This window comes from Gobius niger (genome assembly GCF_951799975.1).
Source record: "Gobius niger genome assembly, chromosome: 8".
NCBI lineage: Eukaryota > Metazoa > Chordata > Actinopteri > Gobiiformes > Gobiidae > Gobius > Gobius niger.
In genome coordinates, this window is record NC_136859.1 from 22,081,665 (window position 1) to 22,103,393 (window position 21,729).

Here is a 21,729-nt window from a genome sequence, read left to right on the forward strand (position 1 = left end):
AAAATGTGGCTGTATCGTTTGTATGACCTTCATACTAAAGCACCAGCATGACAGCACCAAGCTAGGCAGTGTAGTAGCTTTTTTATTTAACCCTTTCACTGAACAAACGCGCAGACCCCTTTGTAGTTCTCGTTCATCCTCAGTTCTCGCGATGGAAGTTGTGCAGGCGCGGTTGGTAGCATCACGTCAGCTGACTCAGAGGAGAGGCGGAGCCAAATGAGATATCGAAATAAATAAATAATGAAATGAGCGACATGATTCGTTTCCATTGAAAACAACGCCATCCCATCGACCCGGTTGGAAGCGCGCGTCACCAGGGCACTGAGGCTGTCGGTGGGCCGCAGAGAGCCAGAGCGCATCCCGGGGAGAGGGCGGAGGAAAGCATCGCTGTGGATGGGGGAAGAATCGAAGAAGCAGGTCCTTTGCTCTCTCCGCTGAAAAAAAAAAAAAGCCAGGAGCTGCTGGAAAGGATTATCCGGAGGCAGGAGGAAGGAAGACGGTACGGGGAGGGGGAGCCGAACTGCCAGCATCATCCAAGCGCATAGTATTTCTGAGGCTGGCCCACTGTAAATCAAACAGTAAGACGCAACTCGATCAAATTGGTGGAAATACCTGAAGCTCTGATAGCGTAGAGTTATTTGTTTAGTACCTGGACACACTTTATTCCAGAGCCTGGTGGGGGAAGACACTTTACGCTCATTCCCCAAACGCATTTGAACTGAACCAGGCAGCTCCTGTTTTGTTATGCAATTCACATCACTGTGCCTCAAAGTGGCATTCTCCATTTTAAACCAGGCTCTTTCTTTTCTTTGCTGATGCTATCTGTGTGATATTTTCTGAAGACAGCTGGGATTACGGAGGCTCGTTTTGGTCGTGGGGGGGTAGGACCATACTGGACGCTTGACTGACTGTCGGGGTTGGACTCAGCCGAGAGAAGATGTCGGGTCAAACGCTCACGGATCGTATCGCCGCGGCGCAGTACACGCTCACCGGCTCCGAGGTGTGCAAAGCCGTGTGTAAAGCCACCACGCACGAACAGACCCCTCCAAAGAAGAAGCACTTGGAATGTGAGTAACCACTCTATCTGTGTCCTCTTCATGCAGGCCATGATGTGTGTGCCTGCATCCTCTGAGGAGGCAGGACTTCCTCAGCTATGACCACGAATCCACACGCACACACGTCACCAGCACATGTTTTCTTTTTGGTGGATTTTCACTAAACATAAATCAATGTCATGCAATTGCCCCACACTTCACCTGTCCCTAACGTAAAAGGTGCCATGTAGTCCTGAGCAGATCTCCTGAATACACAGTTTCAAGGCTGCTGATGGTGTCCATTATTGACTGCATTGGTAAAGGATAGTGCCTCTTAAACACAGTCAGGATGATCGAAGAATGGGATTATTAGGATTAATGACATACCCAAATTTATCTCATTGCAACTACCATATCATGGATTTAGTCGGGCACAGCTCATGACATACTCACCTCATGCACCAAGGCTTAGGAATTAATTTGTCAATCAACTTATCATAATCACCACATCCCCTGCATATAGACTTTTTTTTCCTTCCACAGTGACTAATTTGCTCTACCCAGCTTATGAACATCTTTGTCATATCTGTTCAAATGCCCAAACCAGACGGCTGACCTAAAAAGCTAACAAAGGTGACAGCACAATAACTTCATAGGTACGTCTTGAAAGTGTGTGGATTGTTTCCAAACTTAGCCTCATATCAAGAGGCTGACTCTTTGGAGCAGCTATGGATAAAGTAATGCTAGGCAGTTCACATGGATCACAGTAATTGCCATGAAAAGCAGTTTTATTTCGGCATCTATACATACTAAGTTAGAGCACTTTAAAGCTGAGTGTAGTTTAATCAGTGAGAGAATGTAGTGCTTCAAATCATTTGTCCCCTAATAAGACTAAATGGAGAGGGTAGGCCATGACTAAACAAAATGTATTGCCAAGTCAGTGTCAGCAGTTTCCCCCCTAATATTGAAACCGTTCTTCTGGCACTGGAATAAGACTTGGCTAAATTGAGTTCAATTGTCCCACTTGTTTTGTGGCTCTAAGAATATTCTGCTGTGTATCTCTCTCACAGTATGAAACCACTGACTGGTCTGTTGCAGTGTTGATTAGGTTCAGTTGAGATTGAAGTAGCTGCAGTATGCTCTTCTTCCTGTGATAACTTGACAGAATCATGTTATACACTAAGAATACGTCAACTGGGGATAGCTGGATGCTTTGAGGCTGTTTCATCAATCTAAGTGAGGTGTGCATGTTCTGTGGGTTGCTGCAGATGATTAAGAATAAACTCATTGTACACAATGTGGAAAAACTAACACGTATATTGATTGGCAGAGAACTGTTCATTCCAGACCCACCCAAAAAAACTCAAAACAGGACTTCATACAGACAGCTCAATAGGCCACATGTGCCAGCCTATATCTTTGTGGACTGAAAGGTGCCGCTTGCTTTTGGCGTAGGTCCAACAAAATGACTGGAGTGGCTTTTGAATGAAGAGTTCCTGTGCAGAGCAGGGAGGGATGGAGGAGCTGCAGCTGTGAGTCAGATGCCTGCCTGGGCACAAGTTCTCAAGGCAACAAGGAACAATCACTCAGCAAAAACATGAGAATGGTTTCGTTGCTCTCCAAATCATCTGCAAACTCCCACTGCTTAGCATATATACGGCCAATTGAAGTTTTTCTTCCAACATCGAATCCACAAATCTCCGCCTAAGATATATCTCTAAACTCGAAACGACCCACCCAAAATTAAGACATAGTATGTACTGTTGCCCCTGCTAAAAGCCTGTTATCATGTGTGCCCTTTGTTTGGAATTAAAATTAAAGTTTAGTCTTTGTTCCTCAGTTGGCAATAAAAATCAAAATGTCTCACAAAGATGTCTGACCAGTCCAGTGTGACATGAGGTCACTTTAGGAAACCGCCATAATTTCTTGTAAAACCGTTTGATGTAAGCCTTTAATGCAATCCACCTTTCTTGTTTAGATATAGATGTAGTTATTTGTTCAAGAAGTAAGGGAGAGAGCCAGGATTACCTGAACAATATGCATAACCTCAGCAGCAGCAGCTCAGGATCAAAATCAGGCTCAAATTCATTCAATACATGAGAAAATCCATTGCCAGCGCCTGTGATAAACTGAATAGTAATGATGTAGGTGGGTTGTAATACATCAGTGCAAATCGTTGGTTACATTTTCTTTATGCATTCTTCTTTTTGACACAGCACGATAATATGTACTGTGCATTAAGCACTAACAAGACAGGAACATTTGCTGTTTCTCTAACCCAAAGCGACTGCAGAGAGGCAGCATTTTCTTCTGAATTGCTTTTTAGCGTTGGCCTCAGAGCTTGTACCTTACATGCTGGAGGACATTTATACTCCTGATGACAACAAATGCAGGTCATTGATCAAGACCTTCTTCAGTAAATACACAACCGTGAGAAAGTCTGATCCTGTTTGTTTTCAGAAGCCAAGCTGGGTCAGAGTGAGTGGTGAGTGATGTTTGTATCGTTGGCATTAATTGAAGGGCCCAAAGGTGGATATTGGCCACATTCCCTCTATTAGTCTACCCCAGGGCGGCTAAAAAGTGGATTTTCTTTATGAGTTTGAATGATCTTATTCTCATTTTTGACTACTTCCTTCTTGGCACTGCTTTATATTCAGAGAGAATAACTACATTGATTCATAAAACAACCATGTTTTCACTGCAGACAGAGTTATCGATGACTGCAGTCGTGCTGGAAAACAACAGGGAGCTTAATCTCTGTCATGCAACTAAATCTGGATTTTCCAATTAACAGATTTTTTTTTCTTCTCACTTGTGTGATTATATTTAGCTGCGAGTGATGCAGGATATAGTCAACTTTTCACACTAGGTACCAACACAGAAATAATTGCTTTGTCCCAAGGCAAGTACCCTACAAGGGGCTTAACGTGGGCTAAGGGTTTAATGGCTATATAATTTATTAGGATTTGGTGTAAAATATTTGAAATACTTCTGCTTTAGTGTAAAGTAAACTACTTTCTTGTCTTGAGTCAAAGATCTGTCAAAAATATTATTTGTATTGCACCTTTTTGATTCCTTTTTTCTAACATTTGTTTTTTTTGTTTTTATGGTGAAAACAGCATAGAACCAAGCTAAGACTATATCAGTAAATGAAGACTGAACTCGCTCTACAAAAGGTACTCAGAACAGAAAAAACAGTGACTACGCCTAAACACGTGACCAACTAATACACGACAGACATCAGACCTTGCCACTGATCTAGAGTTTGTGTGCTTTCATAGCGTTGAGCGTCAAGTCTGTTGTGTTGTTTTGGCTGCTTGGGTGCTGTTACTACAACGTGCATGACTCATTGCCGTACAGCGCGTGGTACAGTGTGTTTCCACATTGGGATGGTGGCCTGGTGGTGGTGGGGGGGGGTGATGACATGTCCCCGTCCCCCCTCTTTGGTGTGTGAAATTTGTGGGCCAATTAAAGCTCCTACCATCTACATGCACCCCGGTAAGAAATCACTGCACCATAACTGAGATGTCAGCTGTGGGCTGTACGTGGGAGCAGATCATGTGAGATGGCTCAGTGGGGTCTTGTGTATGTTTGAGAAAGTGCACACATTTGGTTGTACATTTTAAGGTATTTGTACTTTAAATTGAACGTCCTCCGTGTGTTGTCACTGCACTTTCAGGGTATAAGGGTATATTGAATCATCAGTGTGTACTTTTTTTCCCTTCCATTCTGTTGTCATACTCAGCTGTCCTTTTTGACAAGATAAAGGTCAGGTCAATGAAAGCAACGGTGCATTTTTCTCATCAAATGCAGGATACGGATACATTTGACTAGATCTAGCCTTGGGAAGGGAGGTGTGCCCTGTGTCTGTCACTTGCTTATTCACTCCATTTACACCTATTTACTCTCTGGATGAAAATGGCGTCCTAATTGTTTGATCAAGCATTAGACTGGCCCAGCAATGTGAACATTCAGATTGAAGTATTGAGTTTTGTTGGTGTGAGAGAAAGAAAGGCACAGGGCTTTATATTTTGCTCATTCTGAAAGAGAGATCTACCAGAAACAGAATTTACAAATGAATAATGCCTGAATAACGTTACTGAGCACCGTTGAAATTGGTACAGCCTGTGTTCTGCAATAGATGGTAATGAAGAAGGCTTGATAATAATACACTGTACATTTTCTTCTTCCTAAACTTCATCATCATTTAACTATATCTTCAAAACGCTTTGCTTTGTGATTCCAGATACCTTCATAATTAAGCACTGCGGCAGAACAGCAACTGTTAATTTCAGTAGCAATTGGGGTTCTAAATAAAACAATCTGTGAACAGAACAATCTGTGAACATTTTATACCAATTGGCTTGTTGCACGATATGGTTACTTACCTCTAACCTGAAGTTGTGAGCACCAGTACTTCCTGTCTGTATTAGCTCGGACATGCTGGATTAAAGCAGTGTGGCCTCTAGCAGTGCCCCTAGAGGCCATAAGTGCCACTGCATGTGTGTTGCGTTTTTTTTTACTCATGAAAGCAGTACTAAGTAACTCTTCCCCCTAGAGGCCATAAGCGCAACTGCAGGTGTAGTAGCAAGTTACGATTTTTTAACTTATTAATGGTCTTGGAGAGTAAATACTACGCTGACAGGAAAGGCGAAGGGAGAGAGGGTTACAGTGCATCCAATTATACAATAGAAATATTTTTTTTCACTCAAACTTGGCTGTAAATACTGTTTAAAGTGACGTTAGCCCGCAGTTAGCTTTGCCTGTTAGCATGTTAGCTTCTTCTTCGTGATTACATTAGTGTGTATTGCTTTCTCCGCACCGGTGGCAGTCAAGTTGCAAACATGGTTTTCTGGCCAGAGACACCAGGGAGAGATGAAAGACCCTCCAATCATCCCATAAACACTTGTATTACCCCCACAGGGACTACGGGAAGGATTTATTAAGGTAAACACGTTACTTAGTACTGCTTTAAAGGTATAGCGGAGGATGTTCTATTTCCGAGTGGATCATCAAGACGATTGGTGCTCCTAATTGTCAATCATTCTGGTGATATGCCGACGTAAGGCCGTCGTGCGTGCTCGCCCCTTGTTAATTTCTGCGCATGCGCACTTTCAGGCCTATGTGAGTTACGCTGTTAGCCATTCATTGCTGCTCGCAGAATGCACCGAGTCGAAAATGGCAGAGGGTCGCAAGAGAAAAAGTGTCTTCGAAGTGTATAAGACGAAGAGAAAGGCTTCAGAAGAGAGAAACAAGACCAGAGTGTTTTTGGGAGATTCTTCCTCCTCGGAGGCAGGTAGAGCGTTGCGCATGCGCATTTTTTTTTTTAAGTGGAGAGGGCGGTTCTTTCATAAAATTCGGGAAAATTCTCCTGTATACCTTTAATTTATTAATAAATACTACACTGACAGAAAAGACAAAGAGAGAGAGGGATATTCTACATATTCCCCCTATAACACTTGTATTACCCCCAGGGGGACTACACAAAGGATTTATTCAGGTAAACAAGTTACTTAGTGCTGCTTTAATTGTATTTTCTAGAAATTACTTTGTGGGCAGATGATCACTTACTGTGTGTTCAAAACTTGATGTAGGATGTTAAACAGTGTTTATGAAGGTTGGATAGTTTGTCTTGAAGCGTTATCCATAGACAAGACAATTGTTTTTATGCAGAGGAGTTCACATTTGTGGCACTATCTCAAATTTTATGACGCATGAAATTAATGACAGCCTTGAGCTTCAAGACAAACTCTCTGATCTTTACAAACACAGTCTCCTCCACTGAAATATTTACATCTTACACCTACATCAACTCGTTAACATGCAGTAAGTCATCGACCAGGAACTCACTGTCCACCACAGAATCTTAAGAAAATATGATTATTCGAACGGGTCTGAGCTCATCCTAATGGAAAGGAGTACGGGGACACGAAGTACTGGCGCTCATAACTTCAGGTCAGAGGAACTAGTGTAGTTTATAAGTAGCCACTGTGTTCTCTTTTATGTCTTCCCTGTGTGCAGATAAAGAGGAATAAAACACTACGCAAAACCTCTCGGTGGGTTTCCTTGCCTTCTCTCTCATGTGTAGCACTGTGTGGGTGGCTGACCGTTGTAGCAGCAGTATGTGTCCACAGATTAATGAGCAGGATCCAGAGCCGAGGCCTCTGTGAAACCTCCAGTACATCATTATCGGATCAAGATCTGAACAGCCTCCTCCAGACCTCCCCCCCCACACGGACACTCCCACTCCTATCGGTAAATCGCAGAATATGTCAGTGGCCTTTGGAGGGCACTTCGACTTCGAACCCGATCATAGGGGCGTCACAGAATTATGGCACTGCAGGTCAGAGTGTCAACAGGGAATGCCAGACAATTACGATTTATACTGTACTATAGTGTATGTATGGGTGGTTATATGCAAGGTCTGTGTACATGCAATAGATGACAACCCTGAACACATGCACATTAGACGTCACAGAAACTAAAGTTCCCCTTGTACATAGATTATTTTCCTTTGTACCTAAAGATCAGAGGAAGAAAATGCACTAAAGTAAAAAACAAACAAACACGTGCCTCCTTTGGTCCATGTGAGATCCTATAATGAACAAGACGAAGGACAATTAAAGTCAGAAAGAAATGGGTCGATTTGCGCGGCAGGGAAAGCAGATCTGATCTTGGTGATGCATGACTGCTTGACTTGATTAGCAAAAATAGAGATGATACTAATACGATTTTTTTTTCCCCTCCCATTTAGACGTTGCAACATCACGAAGTGGTTGCAAAATATCGATAATATCTAAATGAGCATCCTTCCCCTCCACCGCGACTACCAGCTGCATTGTGTTGGCAGCCGGCCTATTCTTCCATGCCTCCACAGTGTCTGCAACCCGATAGCTTCCTTTTTGTTTGGCTGCTGCACCACATTGGCACTGCTATGCTATGCTATGCGATGCTGGTTCAACGCATTGCATTGTGGGGACTTTTTTCTCTCTCCCCCCTGTATGATGCTGGAGGGAGGTGGGGGCTATAAATAAACCGCACGCTTTCACTGCCTATTCATGTGTGTCTCTTGACATGGGCAGCACTCACCACCAGGCTGCGTGGCTTGTCCTGCAACAAGATAAACATAATATATTGTCTGCATGGAAGCATTATCAATGGATACTGTACTGGGTGCATCTTCTAAATGCAAATTTAGAGTTAGACAATCACACACCAGCGGTTCAGTGGTTCCTGAGACACAGTGGAGACGAGCTTGCTGAAGTTGAAACCATGCATCAAGAAAAAATAGACTGAGGAAAGAACTTACTGACAGTGTAGGAAGAATCATATTGTCTCTTCTCAAAATCATAATTCAATTTGATGTTCCAACCTCTGTGGAGCTATAACCTTTTTCGACCTACAGTAGTTTAGAACCGATCTGGCGTGTGAGTCTTGTTCTCAAAGGCCTTGTCTTGTGTTGGCAGTCGGGCTGTAGCTCTTGTAAAACCGGGATTAGGTCCTTAAGACGCCGTAGACGGAAGAAATACCTTTGTGCGCTCCCTGTAAGTTGTTAAACTTGCTTAGAAACTCAGAAATGGGGTGTTGGAAATGTTTTAGGAACGTTAGGAAGGAGTTTAGACCACAACTAACTATGTGTATGTGTTTCCTGTTTAAAGGGACTATACGGAGTTTAAAAATGTTAAAATTAAGTATTTTCCTCCCCCTACATGTTTCAGCAATGTCCTAATGTGTAGAATGAGCCCAGACCTGGTCACCACAACTGCCTCTAAAATCCTGCACTGTCACTCAAAAAGGTGTTAATGCGAGCTTAATATAGAAGGTGCAGTTACGCATATGACCTGAGGTGGCAGTAGTGAGTATGAAATGGCTAACTTGCATCTAGCCCCTTTAACTATACAAATACAACCTTAGCGTTTAATCATGATCTTCTTATGCAAAAGGACTGTAATAGAGAAAATGTACTAAAAGTAATCATTAATGGGTAAATTCTTTATCCACAAATGCCAATGATTCTTAAAAACAAAACCATCCTCCGTCACTTTTCACAAAGAACTTAGACAAGACAATTATCTGCATCACTAGATCACTTTTTGATCATTAGTGTCACTTATTTTATCTAACGACGAAATCACTCCCGCAACACTGCAGCGCCTGTACACCCCCCCCCTAAAGATAAGCCTTATCCCGGTGCCAGTGTAGCAGCCGATTTCAAAACAATTTTACACTTTCCTTGAGATTGCTGCAAATATGAGCGCCTGTTACCATAGAAACCACCTTGGCATGTCCCCAGTGTATTTGTACAAATGAATCCATCGGCGTAAAAGAGGATCATGGGAGATGTATGCTCGGGTTACTGACAGTGGCATGTTGTGGTTTGGCAGCAGTTGTACTCACTCACGAAATATCAGTTACGTTTATCGATGCAAAGCACTATGGGAAACTGGACTCCTGTCTGTTTTAGTGTTGCATTTGGGGACATTTGACACCGAATGGGCTTTCTGTTCAGTGGGGTTCAGTGGGATTTCATGGTGAGTGTATAAGCTTTGAAGTAGCCGTATTTGGAAGTTAATTTCTTCCACGTAACATGTTCTTGAAAGCATCTTCGTTGGTACTTGAATTCACCGTTATGAGTTTCTCCGGTGGGTGGATAAGTACGTAGATACAGACAGACAGAGGTGTTTGTGTTCTCTGTGATTAATAATCAATAAATAACAATTCTAACCCAAATACTGAGGTAGTTTCTCATCAAATCCATGTCACCCTGTTCTACTGATGATCATAGTATTGCTCCTCTTTATTGGCTACATTACTTTGAATGAGGATTTACATCAGCAGAGAAGTGGCATTTGTGCTCTCATGTGGATAATGTAGCTGAATAAGAGCCATAATCCTGGTGCCAGTTATAACCCTGTGTGACGCTACACAACACTCCCCGGGCACGTGCTGTGCCTGTGTGCCATGCCATCATGCTAAAAGCACCGAAAAATTAAGGACTATCCAGAGGCGGCAATGCTCAAGTGTGTAGCCATTTACAGTCTCTGAATATTTGCCTGACATTTGTCGTAATACTTAGTGTTTTATTTTTATGCGCTTCAGTGGGGTTCTGCATGTTTATCACAGTCATCAGAAGCCGATGGCTGAGTGCGACTGCAGCTGGAGACATGGCAATTACCCCCAGTGTTCTGTTCAGCACAACCAGTTCTTCTTAATGAAGTGAAGATTACCAGATTCTCCTAATGGTGTATTATTGTTTGTGAATATACTTTTAATTTTAGATCCTAAGTCTTCAATTTAATTAAATATACCTACAAAAAAAGTGCGCTATACTGATTGTTTAGGGTTATTTCCTGTTTCATTGTCCATCCCTCCATCCATTCATTTTCTTCCGCTTAATCCTGGATCGTGTCGCAGAGGCCGCAGTCTGAGCAGAGATGCCCAGACTTCCCACGCACTCTTCCTCAAGCCGATCTGGGTGGACCCGAAGCGGCACCAGGCCAGCTCAGAGACATAGTCCCACCAGCGTGTTCTGAGTCTTCCTGGGGCCTCCTCTCAATGGGACATGCCCGGAACATCTCCTGAGGGAGCTAGCCACCGGCATCCATAATAGATGCCCGAGCCACCTCTTGACGTGAAGAAGCAGCAGCTCTAGTCTGAGCTCCTCCTGGGTGACTGAGCTCCTCATCCTGTCTCTAAGGGTGTGCCCAGCCACTCTGTGAAGGAAACTCATTTCAGCAGCCTGTAGCTGTGATCTTGTCCTTACAGTTGAAATATGTCTATCAACAAATCCACACAGAATAGAATTCATTTCAACCTTAATTTGCTGATTATCTTTGTAAAATATTAATTAATAAACAATGAAGCAACAACAGAGTGTGAGAGCTAAACAGCCAGAAAATGTTCATTACGTCACAACCCTGGATTAATTGCCTGCTGGCCTCCTTGGATTATGCTGCACTATATGCATAATATTTTACAATGTTTTGTAACAATTTGTACAGTAAATCCCCACTTGTAAGACATTGTTGAACAGTGTAACATCACAGTGTGCGAGACTTGACTCTTCACCTCCCACGACTGCTCTCCTCTCTTGTTTTCACACACACTCGTGAATAATTAAGATTTGAGCAGAGGGAGATGGTGAGTCAGGATCTCCTGCTGAAAACCTGTTCTGCATCGAAATCACTACTACTTCTTCCAGCTGAGTGCTTTTCTTAGTTTCCCTCTGCAGGTTAGTCACGACAAAGTAGTTTTAGTATCTATTTCCAACCCCATGAAGTCGTTGGGACTCAGTTGTACAAAACTACTTGTCCTGGTCAAAGTTTGTGAAACCTGTGGTGTTTGGTGGATCTTCTTCATCCCACTGCATTGCTCACAGACTGACTCTGCTTTGAACTATCCAGAGGTATTCTATAGAACCAAATTTAGGGGCTATGACTCAGTTATTGCTCCTAAAGTCTGGATTGACCTCCCTAATAACTGCCCCATTCACTTAAAGTCAGCTCTACTGACCACATATTAAAGCTCTGTTTGAATAAGCCTTTCAATGAGCTCTTTATTTATTCTTTGTTTTTGTTTTTTACACACTTTTTTAAATGCAGACTATAGCATAGACTTTGCCGCCTATAGGAGTGCACTGTGAAATCTTCCAGCTCCAGACCAGGTGCATTAAGTGGGCTGTACGTGGGCTGAACAGACACCAATGGCAATGTTATGTAGAACAACCTTTTTCCTCTAACCAGACTCTTTTCACGGTCGGGAAGAGGCGAGGGTAAGGGAGAGGGGTGGTGCGGGAGTGGGTGTGAACAAGTGCTTTTGTTTGGATCGCGTTTCGGCCGCGTGCAGATCAGCTGTGTACACTTTTTAGTTTAACCTAATAGAGCTTATAAAAGCCTGTGATGCTAAAGGAAGAACATGAGGCAGCACGATGTATTATTGTTCTGATTGTGTTTTATCCATCTATCCATCTATTGATCATCTTTTATAATATGTATGGACATCATTATTCGGTTTTATTGTTCTATTTAAAATATTGGCACCAGGACACAGAAAGGCAATCATCCTTGATTTTGGACACTCGCCAATAGCTCTTCTGTAATAGAAAAGGATATGGACAATATTGCTCTGGAACACCTAGCATTAATCTGTAAAATGAGGAGCGTCTGAGGCAAGGAGCGACAGACAGACAGACACAGAGAAATAAAAAGTGTGGGCAGGAGATGATGCAGGCTGCTGAGTCATCAGGCCTCAGGGATTATGAGTGCATGTGTGTGTATCCATGGACTTACAACTGGAGACGAAGCACAGATGTTGCTGCATGATCAAAGCATGACAGCAGGGAGCGTGCATATCAAAGCACAGGGTTTTTTGTCCCCTCGTCTGTTTGTGCATTAATAATTTCCTGTTCACAGCCAGTATTCTTATTGTCATTTGCAAACAGAGACTCCATAAATACACACCTTTTCAGAAATATAAATAGGCCTTTCATTTGCATTCAATGACTGACTGATTGACTTGGCAATACTAATAAATCACAGGTTATGTAAAAGCTGTAGTCAATCTGTTTTCTCTCCGGCTGCTGTGCTGAATCGGGCCTTTTAAACTGACACTGCTCACATTGACTCCACTTTAAGTCTATCACGCCATCCACACCTTCTCATTTCATCCATCATTCCAGCTTAAGATGTGAACACAAATTTCTATATCTGGCAGCTCTCCTATCACCCATTCAAAGCATATCTGTCTTAATGCCCGAGGGAGCCATAACATAAAGGGTACCTAAAGTTGACAGGATAAGTGTCTGCTTTATTATGGTCAGAATGAATAGAGCAGTAAAAGTAATGCTCAGGTTTGGATGTTACAAATCCCAGGGAAACAAGAAATAACATTCCGAATTGCGTTTCTTTTTTTCAGTGGAAAGCCTGTGTGCCCCTGAACTAAAATAATTCAAGTCTAGGCCTTAAGCACTGAGTTCATTTAGAGAACATTTTATGCTGCATCACAGATTTGTCAACAGGGAGTTAATGAAAATGTATGACAGTCATTAGTGCTCTAATAGTGTATTGATCATGAAGCTCAACGGCGGCACTTTTGCGAAAATTGATTCAAACGGTTCCCGCCTAAACAAAGATCCATAGTCACCACTGTGCGGAGCTATTAATTTAAGCAATTGTAAATAATCAGGTCATTTTTCTGGTCTCTTGCTCTTCCATAAATATATACAAAAGCACACCATGTACAGTGCCTGCCCTGCACCATGTCATCATCTGCCATAGCAACCACCTCAACAAGCTCTGTTTTTGTAATTCCCCGCAGTCCTGATCCAGGCCACCCAGGACACCAATGTGAACGTGCCCCAGATGGCTGACACACTGATGGAGAGAGCGGGGAATGCCAGCTGGGTGGTGGTCTACAAAGCCCTGATCACCACACACCACCTCATGGTCCACGGCAACGAGGTGAGTCCCTGCCTCAAATGAGTGCAAACACAGCAGGGGAAGAAATGTTAGAGGTTTATATGCCTGCACCTGCATAAGGACATAACTGACTGATCAAATAATCCATTCTCACAATATTTTAGTTCTTTTGGTTGTAGCAGGAGGCTCTGTATAACAGCCCATTGAACTCTTTTCTTGAGCACATTTGTCTCCAAGGCAGCTGGGAAATTAGCCGAGAGACTATCTGTGTTTCTCAGTTCTGAACCCGTGGCACAATTGATGTCCGTCTGACATATAAAGGCAAATTGGATGTGACAAATAACTAGACTTACCCAGTGGAGAAGCAGAAGCAGTGCATATGACATATTTCACCACCATATTTTGCTTTTTAAAGTCTTGTTGCATTTGATATTGCATTCAGAGGGATCAATGAGGGTCCATAAATCAGAGCTTGTAATAACAGGCTAATTGCTTTAGCCTTTGTGAGTGAAACTGCAGGTGTCTGGGCAAAAGAGCAAGTGACCTTTTGTCACTATGACGGCCAGAAGGGCTTTGGTCATTTACTGATAGACTAATTAGCATTTGTGCAAAGAGTTTTTCCTTGCTATTTTGAAATAACAAAGACGTCTGATAGCTGTTAGTGCCATGTTACAGCCCTTTTGTCTTTTGTGTCAAAGGTTTTAGAGTAAAAAATACTCATTTTACAAGCTTAGTGTCTTCTTATAGAAAACTTAGTTTGTCGGTGCTGCAAAGCCTATTCGTCAATGCCAAATTTCTCCATGAGGCCACGCACCACTGCAGTATAGCGGATTTCTTCTCTTGTGCCACAGAGCGATTGATCACAAGATATTGATTTTGTAAAATGACATGATTATTCATCTGTCCATTATGAGAAGGGTCTACAACTATCCCTGCTACCTTTTGCTGCCAATATTCTGCTAAACTGATACCACAACCAGGACTACCTAACAGTGTCACACCACTAAAATGATTACAGGACATTTTAAAACCTGTTACAGTGTCAATATCATTTGCACTGACATCAATCTGGCACCGCGCCACTGGGATGGTTCAGGCAGAGGTCGCACGTTTGGAGCTGATTGGATCAAAAAGACCACAAATCCATTCAATGTTTAAAATTGAAAATCGTTATATGTGTTTGTGTTCTGTGTTGCAGCAGCTCATGTTGTTTTTTTTGCCATCGCCGCGTTGTTATAAAGTGCCTTTTTTGCCGGAACCAATTTTGGTTCTGTCCAAATGGTGAAGACAGGAGCAGTTCAAGATGGATTCTCATGTGTTTGTAAACTCACAAATACTGTGAGAATTCAGCTTGCTGGCAGGGTAAAAATGCTCCCAGCACAGCATTAAATGTATGTCCTCTCCTGCAGAAATTCCTACAATTCCTGGCATCTAGAAACACACTTTTCAACCTTAGTAACTTCCTGGACAAAACTGGTTCTCACGGTGCGTAGTGCATGTTTCTGTGTCTTTTATGTTTGTAATCCTTAAACTTTAATACTCTGTTTTTGTCTCCAGGCTATGACATGTCGACATTTATCAGACGCTACAGCCGCTATCTGAATGAGAAAGCCTTCGCCTACAGACAGATGTCTTTTGACTTTGGGAGAGTCAAGAAGGGGTAGATTTTCATTTTTGTGTAATTTTACTATATATTGAAAATTTTTACTACTATAGAGTCAGAATTCATTCTAACACACATTACTATGTTATTTATGAAAACAGTTGTTGTTGTAATAGCACAGTAATAGCCTGGTAGTAATAGAAAAATCTGGCAGAGATTTGGTGGAAAACCTGGACATCAATGTTGGCTATTTTTTAAGAACAAAAATATGGATTCGGCATTTGAAAATAAGATAACACTTGATCTAGTCAGCATATCTATAAAGCATTTACAAACACAGGTTAAACATGGATTAATTATGGACTAATTATGAAGCAAATCTTAACAAATTTGCTTGTTCATAAAGGTTCAATTAACATACAACGTGATGTATAATTTCTACTGTATATAATGAACTCCTTGATGATTAACACAATTCATAAAAAACTTGTGTTTGTAAAGGCTTTATAGCTGTGCCTTATTGTAAAGCGTCACCAAAAATAATACATGTGTCAGTGAAAATGTACCACCTCTGGGCCTGGTGTATGTGCAGCTGTAAACTCAGAGCTCCTTTAAGCCTGGCATCGGGGCAAGTGCGGCGCTTTACTGCCTGTACTGTCTGAGTGCTGTGGTGAATACAGAGTGGTTATTACTCATGCTCAGGGAGTGGGCTGAGCTGCTGCTGCAAAATGCATCTGGAAACCTTATATTGTGCAAAGAGGCCATGTCTGCAGATCAATAGCCCTCGCCAGAGTCACTGAAGCTCGGTTACTCAGCCTCTACAGATCGACGTTATTCATCGGAGTCTTTCTTATACATAAACTAATTTTCTCATGTATTTCTCCCAGTGCTGATGGAGTGATGAGGACCATGCCTGTAGACAAGTTGTTGCGAGGAATGAACATTTTACAAGGCCAGATTGATGCACTACTGGATTTTGATGTAGGTTCAACACACTGTCTCATGCAGGGGTTGGCACATTTGTTTGGTGGTGGGTTCCAAGAATACACAATATCCCAGCCTGATCTTCCTTTGCTTTTGTGAATCAAAACCTTAATTATCATCAGTAGAAGATTATCATGTCCTTCTGCATATTTCTATTGTTTCTTTCAGGTGCATCAGAAGGACCTGAACCATTGTGTGTTAAACGCCTGCTTTCTCCTCCTTTTTAAAGACCTGATTAAATTGTATGCATGTTACAATGATGGTATTATCAACTTGCTAGGTAAATCTCTCATTTTACTCGTACTGTATGTCATGAATGCTGGTTTGAAGCACAACATAACGCTGAGAATGTCCTCCAGAAAAGTTTTTCCAGATGAAGAGAAGCCAGTGTAAAGACGGTTTGGAAATTTACAAGAGATTTTTGACACGAATGACTCGGGTTTCTGAGTTCTTCAAAATAGCAGAGGTAAACCAGCGTAGTTTGTAACACCTGCCATTCATGAACAGTGGATTAATTGTTCTTTTTTTTTGTTTTACAGCAAGTGGGAATAGACAAAAACGACATACCGGAACTCACTCAGGTAGAACTCTCTTCCTGTTTTTGTGCAGTGTCCTACTAGTCTATAACTAACACAGCATGTGTTACTCTATAGAATATTTATTACATTTGTGGCATGTATTTTTGACATACATGTGCTAATGCAGAGGTTCTCAGACATTCTGTGAGTACCAGGACTGAACTTGGCTGCGCCGCAGTTTGAGAACCACTGCTCTTTGTGTTTTTGTGATACTATTAAAGGTCTCTTCCCTCATGCGCAGCCCTAATTTGGGGCGAACGATCCCTCTTTGTCCCAAACCCACGCCTTTTATTTCTGTTTTCGTTTCCAGAGATGCAGATTGATCATTGAGGCTGAGAGTGTGAGTAGTGCTAGCTTTATGGAGCAGGGAAGGTCAACATTTAGTCCGAGATTGAGTGCACTGGATTGAAGTACGCTGCAGTATGAGCTCGCAGCTGACAGACTAGACAGGAGGCCGACTGTGGAAGGGCCAATAAACACAGCTGTGATATGCTGAGCCATGCTGCTGACCAGGGCCTGTGTCTGCTTCTACCAGCTAAGCATAGGTTAAGTTCAAGCTAGTGCATTAAGGTGTAGATGATTGTCGGGCTGTGGAGGTTCCCAGACAGCCATATTTTCACATTTACTGCATTTTGCTTTGTGTTGAACCAAGTAGAAAGTTGCTGCACTTGCTGTTTGCAGGATTGCAATAATGACTTTTGCGCTGGCCGCCTGACAAGCATGTTAAACCATGTCTGTGCCTGTCCTGGTTATGTTTAATAGAGGAGCAGTCCTTTAAAATGTATGGTATCCAAACACTGACGTTTAATAAATTTACTGTAAAGCTGGCAGTGTATTATTTGTAGAGCACAGTTTGTATGCTGAGTAATTCTAAGTTCTTTAAACAGCAGAGGGCTGCATATAAGTAATGTGTGAAATAAGTAAATAATAAGAAATAAAATCCCTAAAATATAAAAAAGTACCTCTCAAACATGTTAGAGGTACTTTGGTGCTGGGCTATGAAGAGACTTGTGCACAAGCAGAGCTGCTATAAAGTTTGTTAAATACAATATGCAGATTTGTATGTTCGGTCAGTTGCACTGACAATAACAACAGTGAAACAATTATAAAAGTTCCAAAGAGATTCAAGTAGAAAAAAAGGACAAAAAACAGAATTTAACCATATAATTGTATCTGAATCTTTCTCTTTAATTTTGTAGATATTGTGATAGTAATGATTTGGGGTTCAATGTGCTGTGCTTCACAGCATCACAATTTGTTGGCACTCTCTTGTAGGTCATTGATGTACCACCAGTACATTATTTTTTAGGTGGCTGTGCCATGAATTTACTTTGGAAAGCATGATTAAAATACTTCGAATTCCCACCTAATGTTCACTCAACCAATTTAACGCAAACAGGGTAAATTTGTTTATCTTTTCACAATGAAATCAACCGTGAGTCCGTGATGTTGACATGGACATCTTTGAAAAGTCCACAAAAGAAATAATCCTGTTTTTTTACAGGATATGGAGCAGCTTATCTTTTGAAATATTATAGACACTGCGTACTGCGTAGCCCACTTGTTGTTGACATTTTCTTTCTCAATGATGAATGCCTCTATACCACTCAGTGGTGAACTAACATTTATCAGCTATTTTCTGCTTCATTGGCCCTTTTCCCCAAATAGAGCTCAAATAAATGAAGTGAAAAGTGAATCAGAGTTGTCTCATAACAAGGGGATCACTTTTTTGCTACAGCATGGGTTATTATGCAGCTTGTCTTCAGGCCTGATTGCATGTTTTGCCTTGAAACTAACTCTTTATTATTTCCCCACTTTGAATTTTGTTTAAATGTATTTTGTGCTGATGTTTTAGTCCTACATTTAGTTTTCTCCCATTGCCTTAGTTCTTGCATCACTATAGTTGATGATATAGAGCTCTACGTAAGCTTTAATTTCCTATAGACTGAAATAGAAGTGTTTTCAGCCTGAGTTGTCAAGCCTTTGTGCTCTCTGTGCCAGTGCCAAGCCTGGATAAATCTGAAGTTAAAAACCAAAATGAATGCAAATAACACCATGCTATAGGATGGAGATGATGTGTTAAGGCAAACTTGAACGGTGAGCCACATTGCGATTTAAGTCCCTGCAGACTAGTTTAGGAATTCCCTGTTGACATTGCTATTCCCTGCAGTGGAAAGCCTTGCGCTTTTTGACCACTGCTGACTGCATTTGAGATGCAGTTATAACAGCCCTCAATAACCATTGTGTCGTTGTGCAGGCCCCAGAGAGTCTCCTGGAGTCCCTCGAGACGCACCTCAACACACTGGAGGGGAAAAAGCCGTAAGTAACCGTGAAGACAAAAGACAAAATCAATGAATGTAGTGTATGGTGCACTCGGGTTTCCAAAATTAGTATGAAATTAAAGCATATGTTCAAGCTAAAATCAGATTTGGGGGGATATTGCTTTTCGAATCGTGCAGAACCAATGGTGGACTTTTATGTAAAGATTTTTTGTTTTTCTTTTCACATTGTGCCCTAAAATATGACTCCCTTTTATCTCTCATTGTGCAGAGAGGATAAGTAAGTATTACTGCAAAGTGTCTTGTATTGTCAAATCCTTCTGTTTATAACTCAACACAGTTCGGTGTTTATGTTTATACAGAAGCGCTGTGTGACCTGTAATTGTATCTCTGTCATACAATACCAGACGTGTACGTTTGAGTGTTGTTCTTCACATCTTACCGCCGGCTCTAGCTTCATAACCTCCCAGCTTTTTGTGTCTCTATTATGCTGATAAGAACATTATTTGTCGAAGTGGAGCTGGAGCCTAAATTTAATTCCCCAGCATTCAATGTGTTTACTATTGAAACCCTGCCTGTCTTCATAGTTAGGCTGTAGCAATAAACGTTTCCTCTACTAAATGTTTTGTCATTGCTTTGCAGATCATCACCCACTAAGGTAAGTCGTGTTCAACAGATTAGATTCATATTTTTAACAAATTCTAAGCACAAACAAGTGCGGTGCATAAACAACTTGAATCATATATTACATAATCGCATCGGCAGGCTACCATATTCATTGTTGTTGTTTTTTCTTCACTCTTTGCAGCAGGAAGCAACAGCCAACAACAGTGTCCCAGCAGCAGTGGCGGCACCGGCAAAGCCTGCGCCACATGCTGCTGCCGGTGGGCCCCCAGCACGCCCCGGGCCACCTGCCAGACCCAATCCTCCCGCTGTCACACCCACTGCACCAGCCCCTGCTCCTGTCGCTAAAGCCAACAAGTCAGAGTCTATCAGCCTATTCTATTAGTTTACCTGAGCCGTGTAAACATCACATTATTGACCTTGCTTGTGCTGTTGTGTGTTTAGTGCACTTGATGATGGTTTTCTGTTGGACCTGGACCCAATGTCCTCCTCAACAACAGGGGGCGCTGCAGCCTCCTCCACAATCACAAACTGGGGAGGTGAGCGTTGAATATTATATTACAGCTATTTGTCGTTCCTTAATTATCTAATATAAAGATTTTTTGATTTTTTTGTTTTTTTGGTTGCACTTTGCGACTCTGCACCGTAATAACATGGTAATAGGATTGAAATAGCATGGCAACTATGAATCACAAGGGATATTATACATGCAGCCCTGTTTCATTATCATTGTTACTTTACTTGTAGGTCCCATGCTATTTACATCCTACCATGCTGTTACTGAGCTCTTAAGTAAAGTGCTACAGATGTTCTATCTTAACTGTCTAACTATGTTCCTTGTGTGCTTTGTTTTCTGAATAGATCTCCTTGGTGCACGTGAGTATCATCTTGTGTTTTGAAAATTGCAGACACTTTACCGTGTCTTTCTTTTGAGTGTTTCCGACATAAACTCTTTGAACTCAAAAGATGCCAACCTGCGTCATTATATTTCAGGCTGGCAGTGGCACTCATCTTTCTTGTCTCTCTTCTTTCTTCTGTGGGCTGTGACTGGGTGTTGGTGCTTGGATCTGGGGCTTTATAATGACCAGCCGCCTCAGTGCCAGTGTCTCAGGCCAAAGTGGAGCCTGCTGCAGCTGCTGTCTCTGCTCCGGCTCCGGCCCCGGCTCCTGCTCCAGTTGCTATAGCGCCTCCTCCCACTCCAGTTGCTATAGCGCCCCCTCCTGCTCCTGTCTCTATAGCGCCTCCCCTTGCTGCCCCTGCTGCAGCTACACCGGTGCCCACCTCACTGCCCGTCTCTGCTCCCACCACCACTGCCACAGACATCGACCTTTTTGGAGGTCAGTGTGGTTGGGTACACAGGCTACATGGCATGGCTAACTGCCTGCTTTCATTTACTGCTGAATCATATTGTTTAATGTTTTTCTAAAAATACTCAGGTGAAAGGTAAAATTCAAACATTAAAATACTCACGTAATGGTTGACTTTCACAAACGCTCTTTTGCCGTTTGCAAAAGAATTATTGCATCCCAAAATCCTATTAACATTAACAACATGCACAGAGTTTATTGGTGGCTGCACAATTGACACAACAATGCTTTTTTGCAATGTATTATTTTTTTTTGTATTTCTGTGCACCTCAATAGACCAAGTGTAATGTAATTAATGCGCCATCGAGATCTGTTTGATTTGCACCCTTATAACTGTTTTCCCCTCATGGCTTACTAACAGATATGTCAAGATTATGTATTTTATACAAATGCTGTTACTAGTATGACAGACGTCTGACCTTGACATGTCGTTTTTGTCACAGAGTACTGGTAACTTGTGACAAGTGTTTCAGTTTGCACTCACTGAATGCAGCACTATGCAGCCTGTTAAAATCTACATAAGAGCATATCCAAAAGCGTGATTCTTTTAAGATTTATGGGCTGCATATTTCTCGTATTCTCTACTTTCTCCTGATGCTGACCTCTCATTTTTGTTTCCTCTCCATCCATCTGTTTGCTCATCTTTTGTTTGGTCCATGTGTCTGTCGATGTCCCGGGTGTTGTTTGGCGTTGTTGCTCTTTCCATCTGCAATAGATGCCTTTGCACCTTCTCCAGGAGACGGTCCTGCTGCCGTGGCTGCGGGCCCTGCTGCTGATGCATTTGGAGGATCTGGTGGGTGGATTGACTGCCTGTGGTTGTATTGTGTCTGTTTGTGTTTGTGCA

General features: G+C 42.1%; 1 protein-coding gene across 1 annotated transcript; it reads left to right on the forward strand.

Annotated features, from left to right (window-relative positions):
• Positions 1–239: 239 nt before the first annotated feature.
• Positions 240–18,938, forward strand: snap91a (synaptosome associated protein 91a; the record flags this gene model as incomplete). The annotated part of the gene is made up of 9 exons (XM_079561775.1): positions 240–1,067; positions 13,350–13,492; positions 14,860–14,935; positions 15,008–15,110; positions 15,941–16,034; positions 16,206–16,317; positions 16,397–16,503; positions 16,577–16,618; positions 18,873–18,938. The coding sequence occupies exons 1-9, from the start codon at positions 938–940 to the stop codon at positions 18,936–18,938; spliced, it is 873 nt and encodes a 290-aa protein (XP_079417901.1). The 5' UTR covers positions 240–937.
• Positions 18,939–21,729: the final 2,791 nt, after the last annotated feature.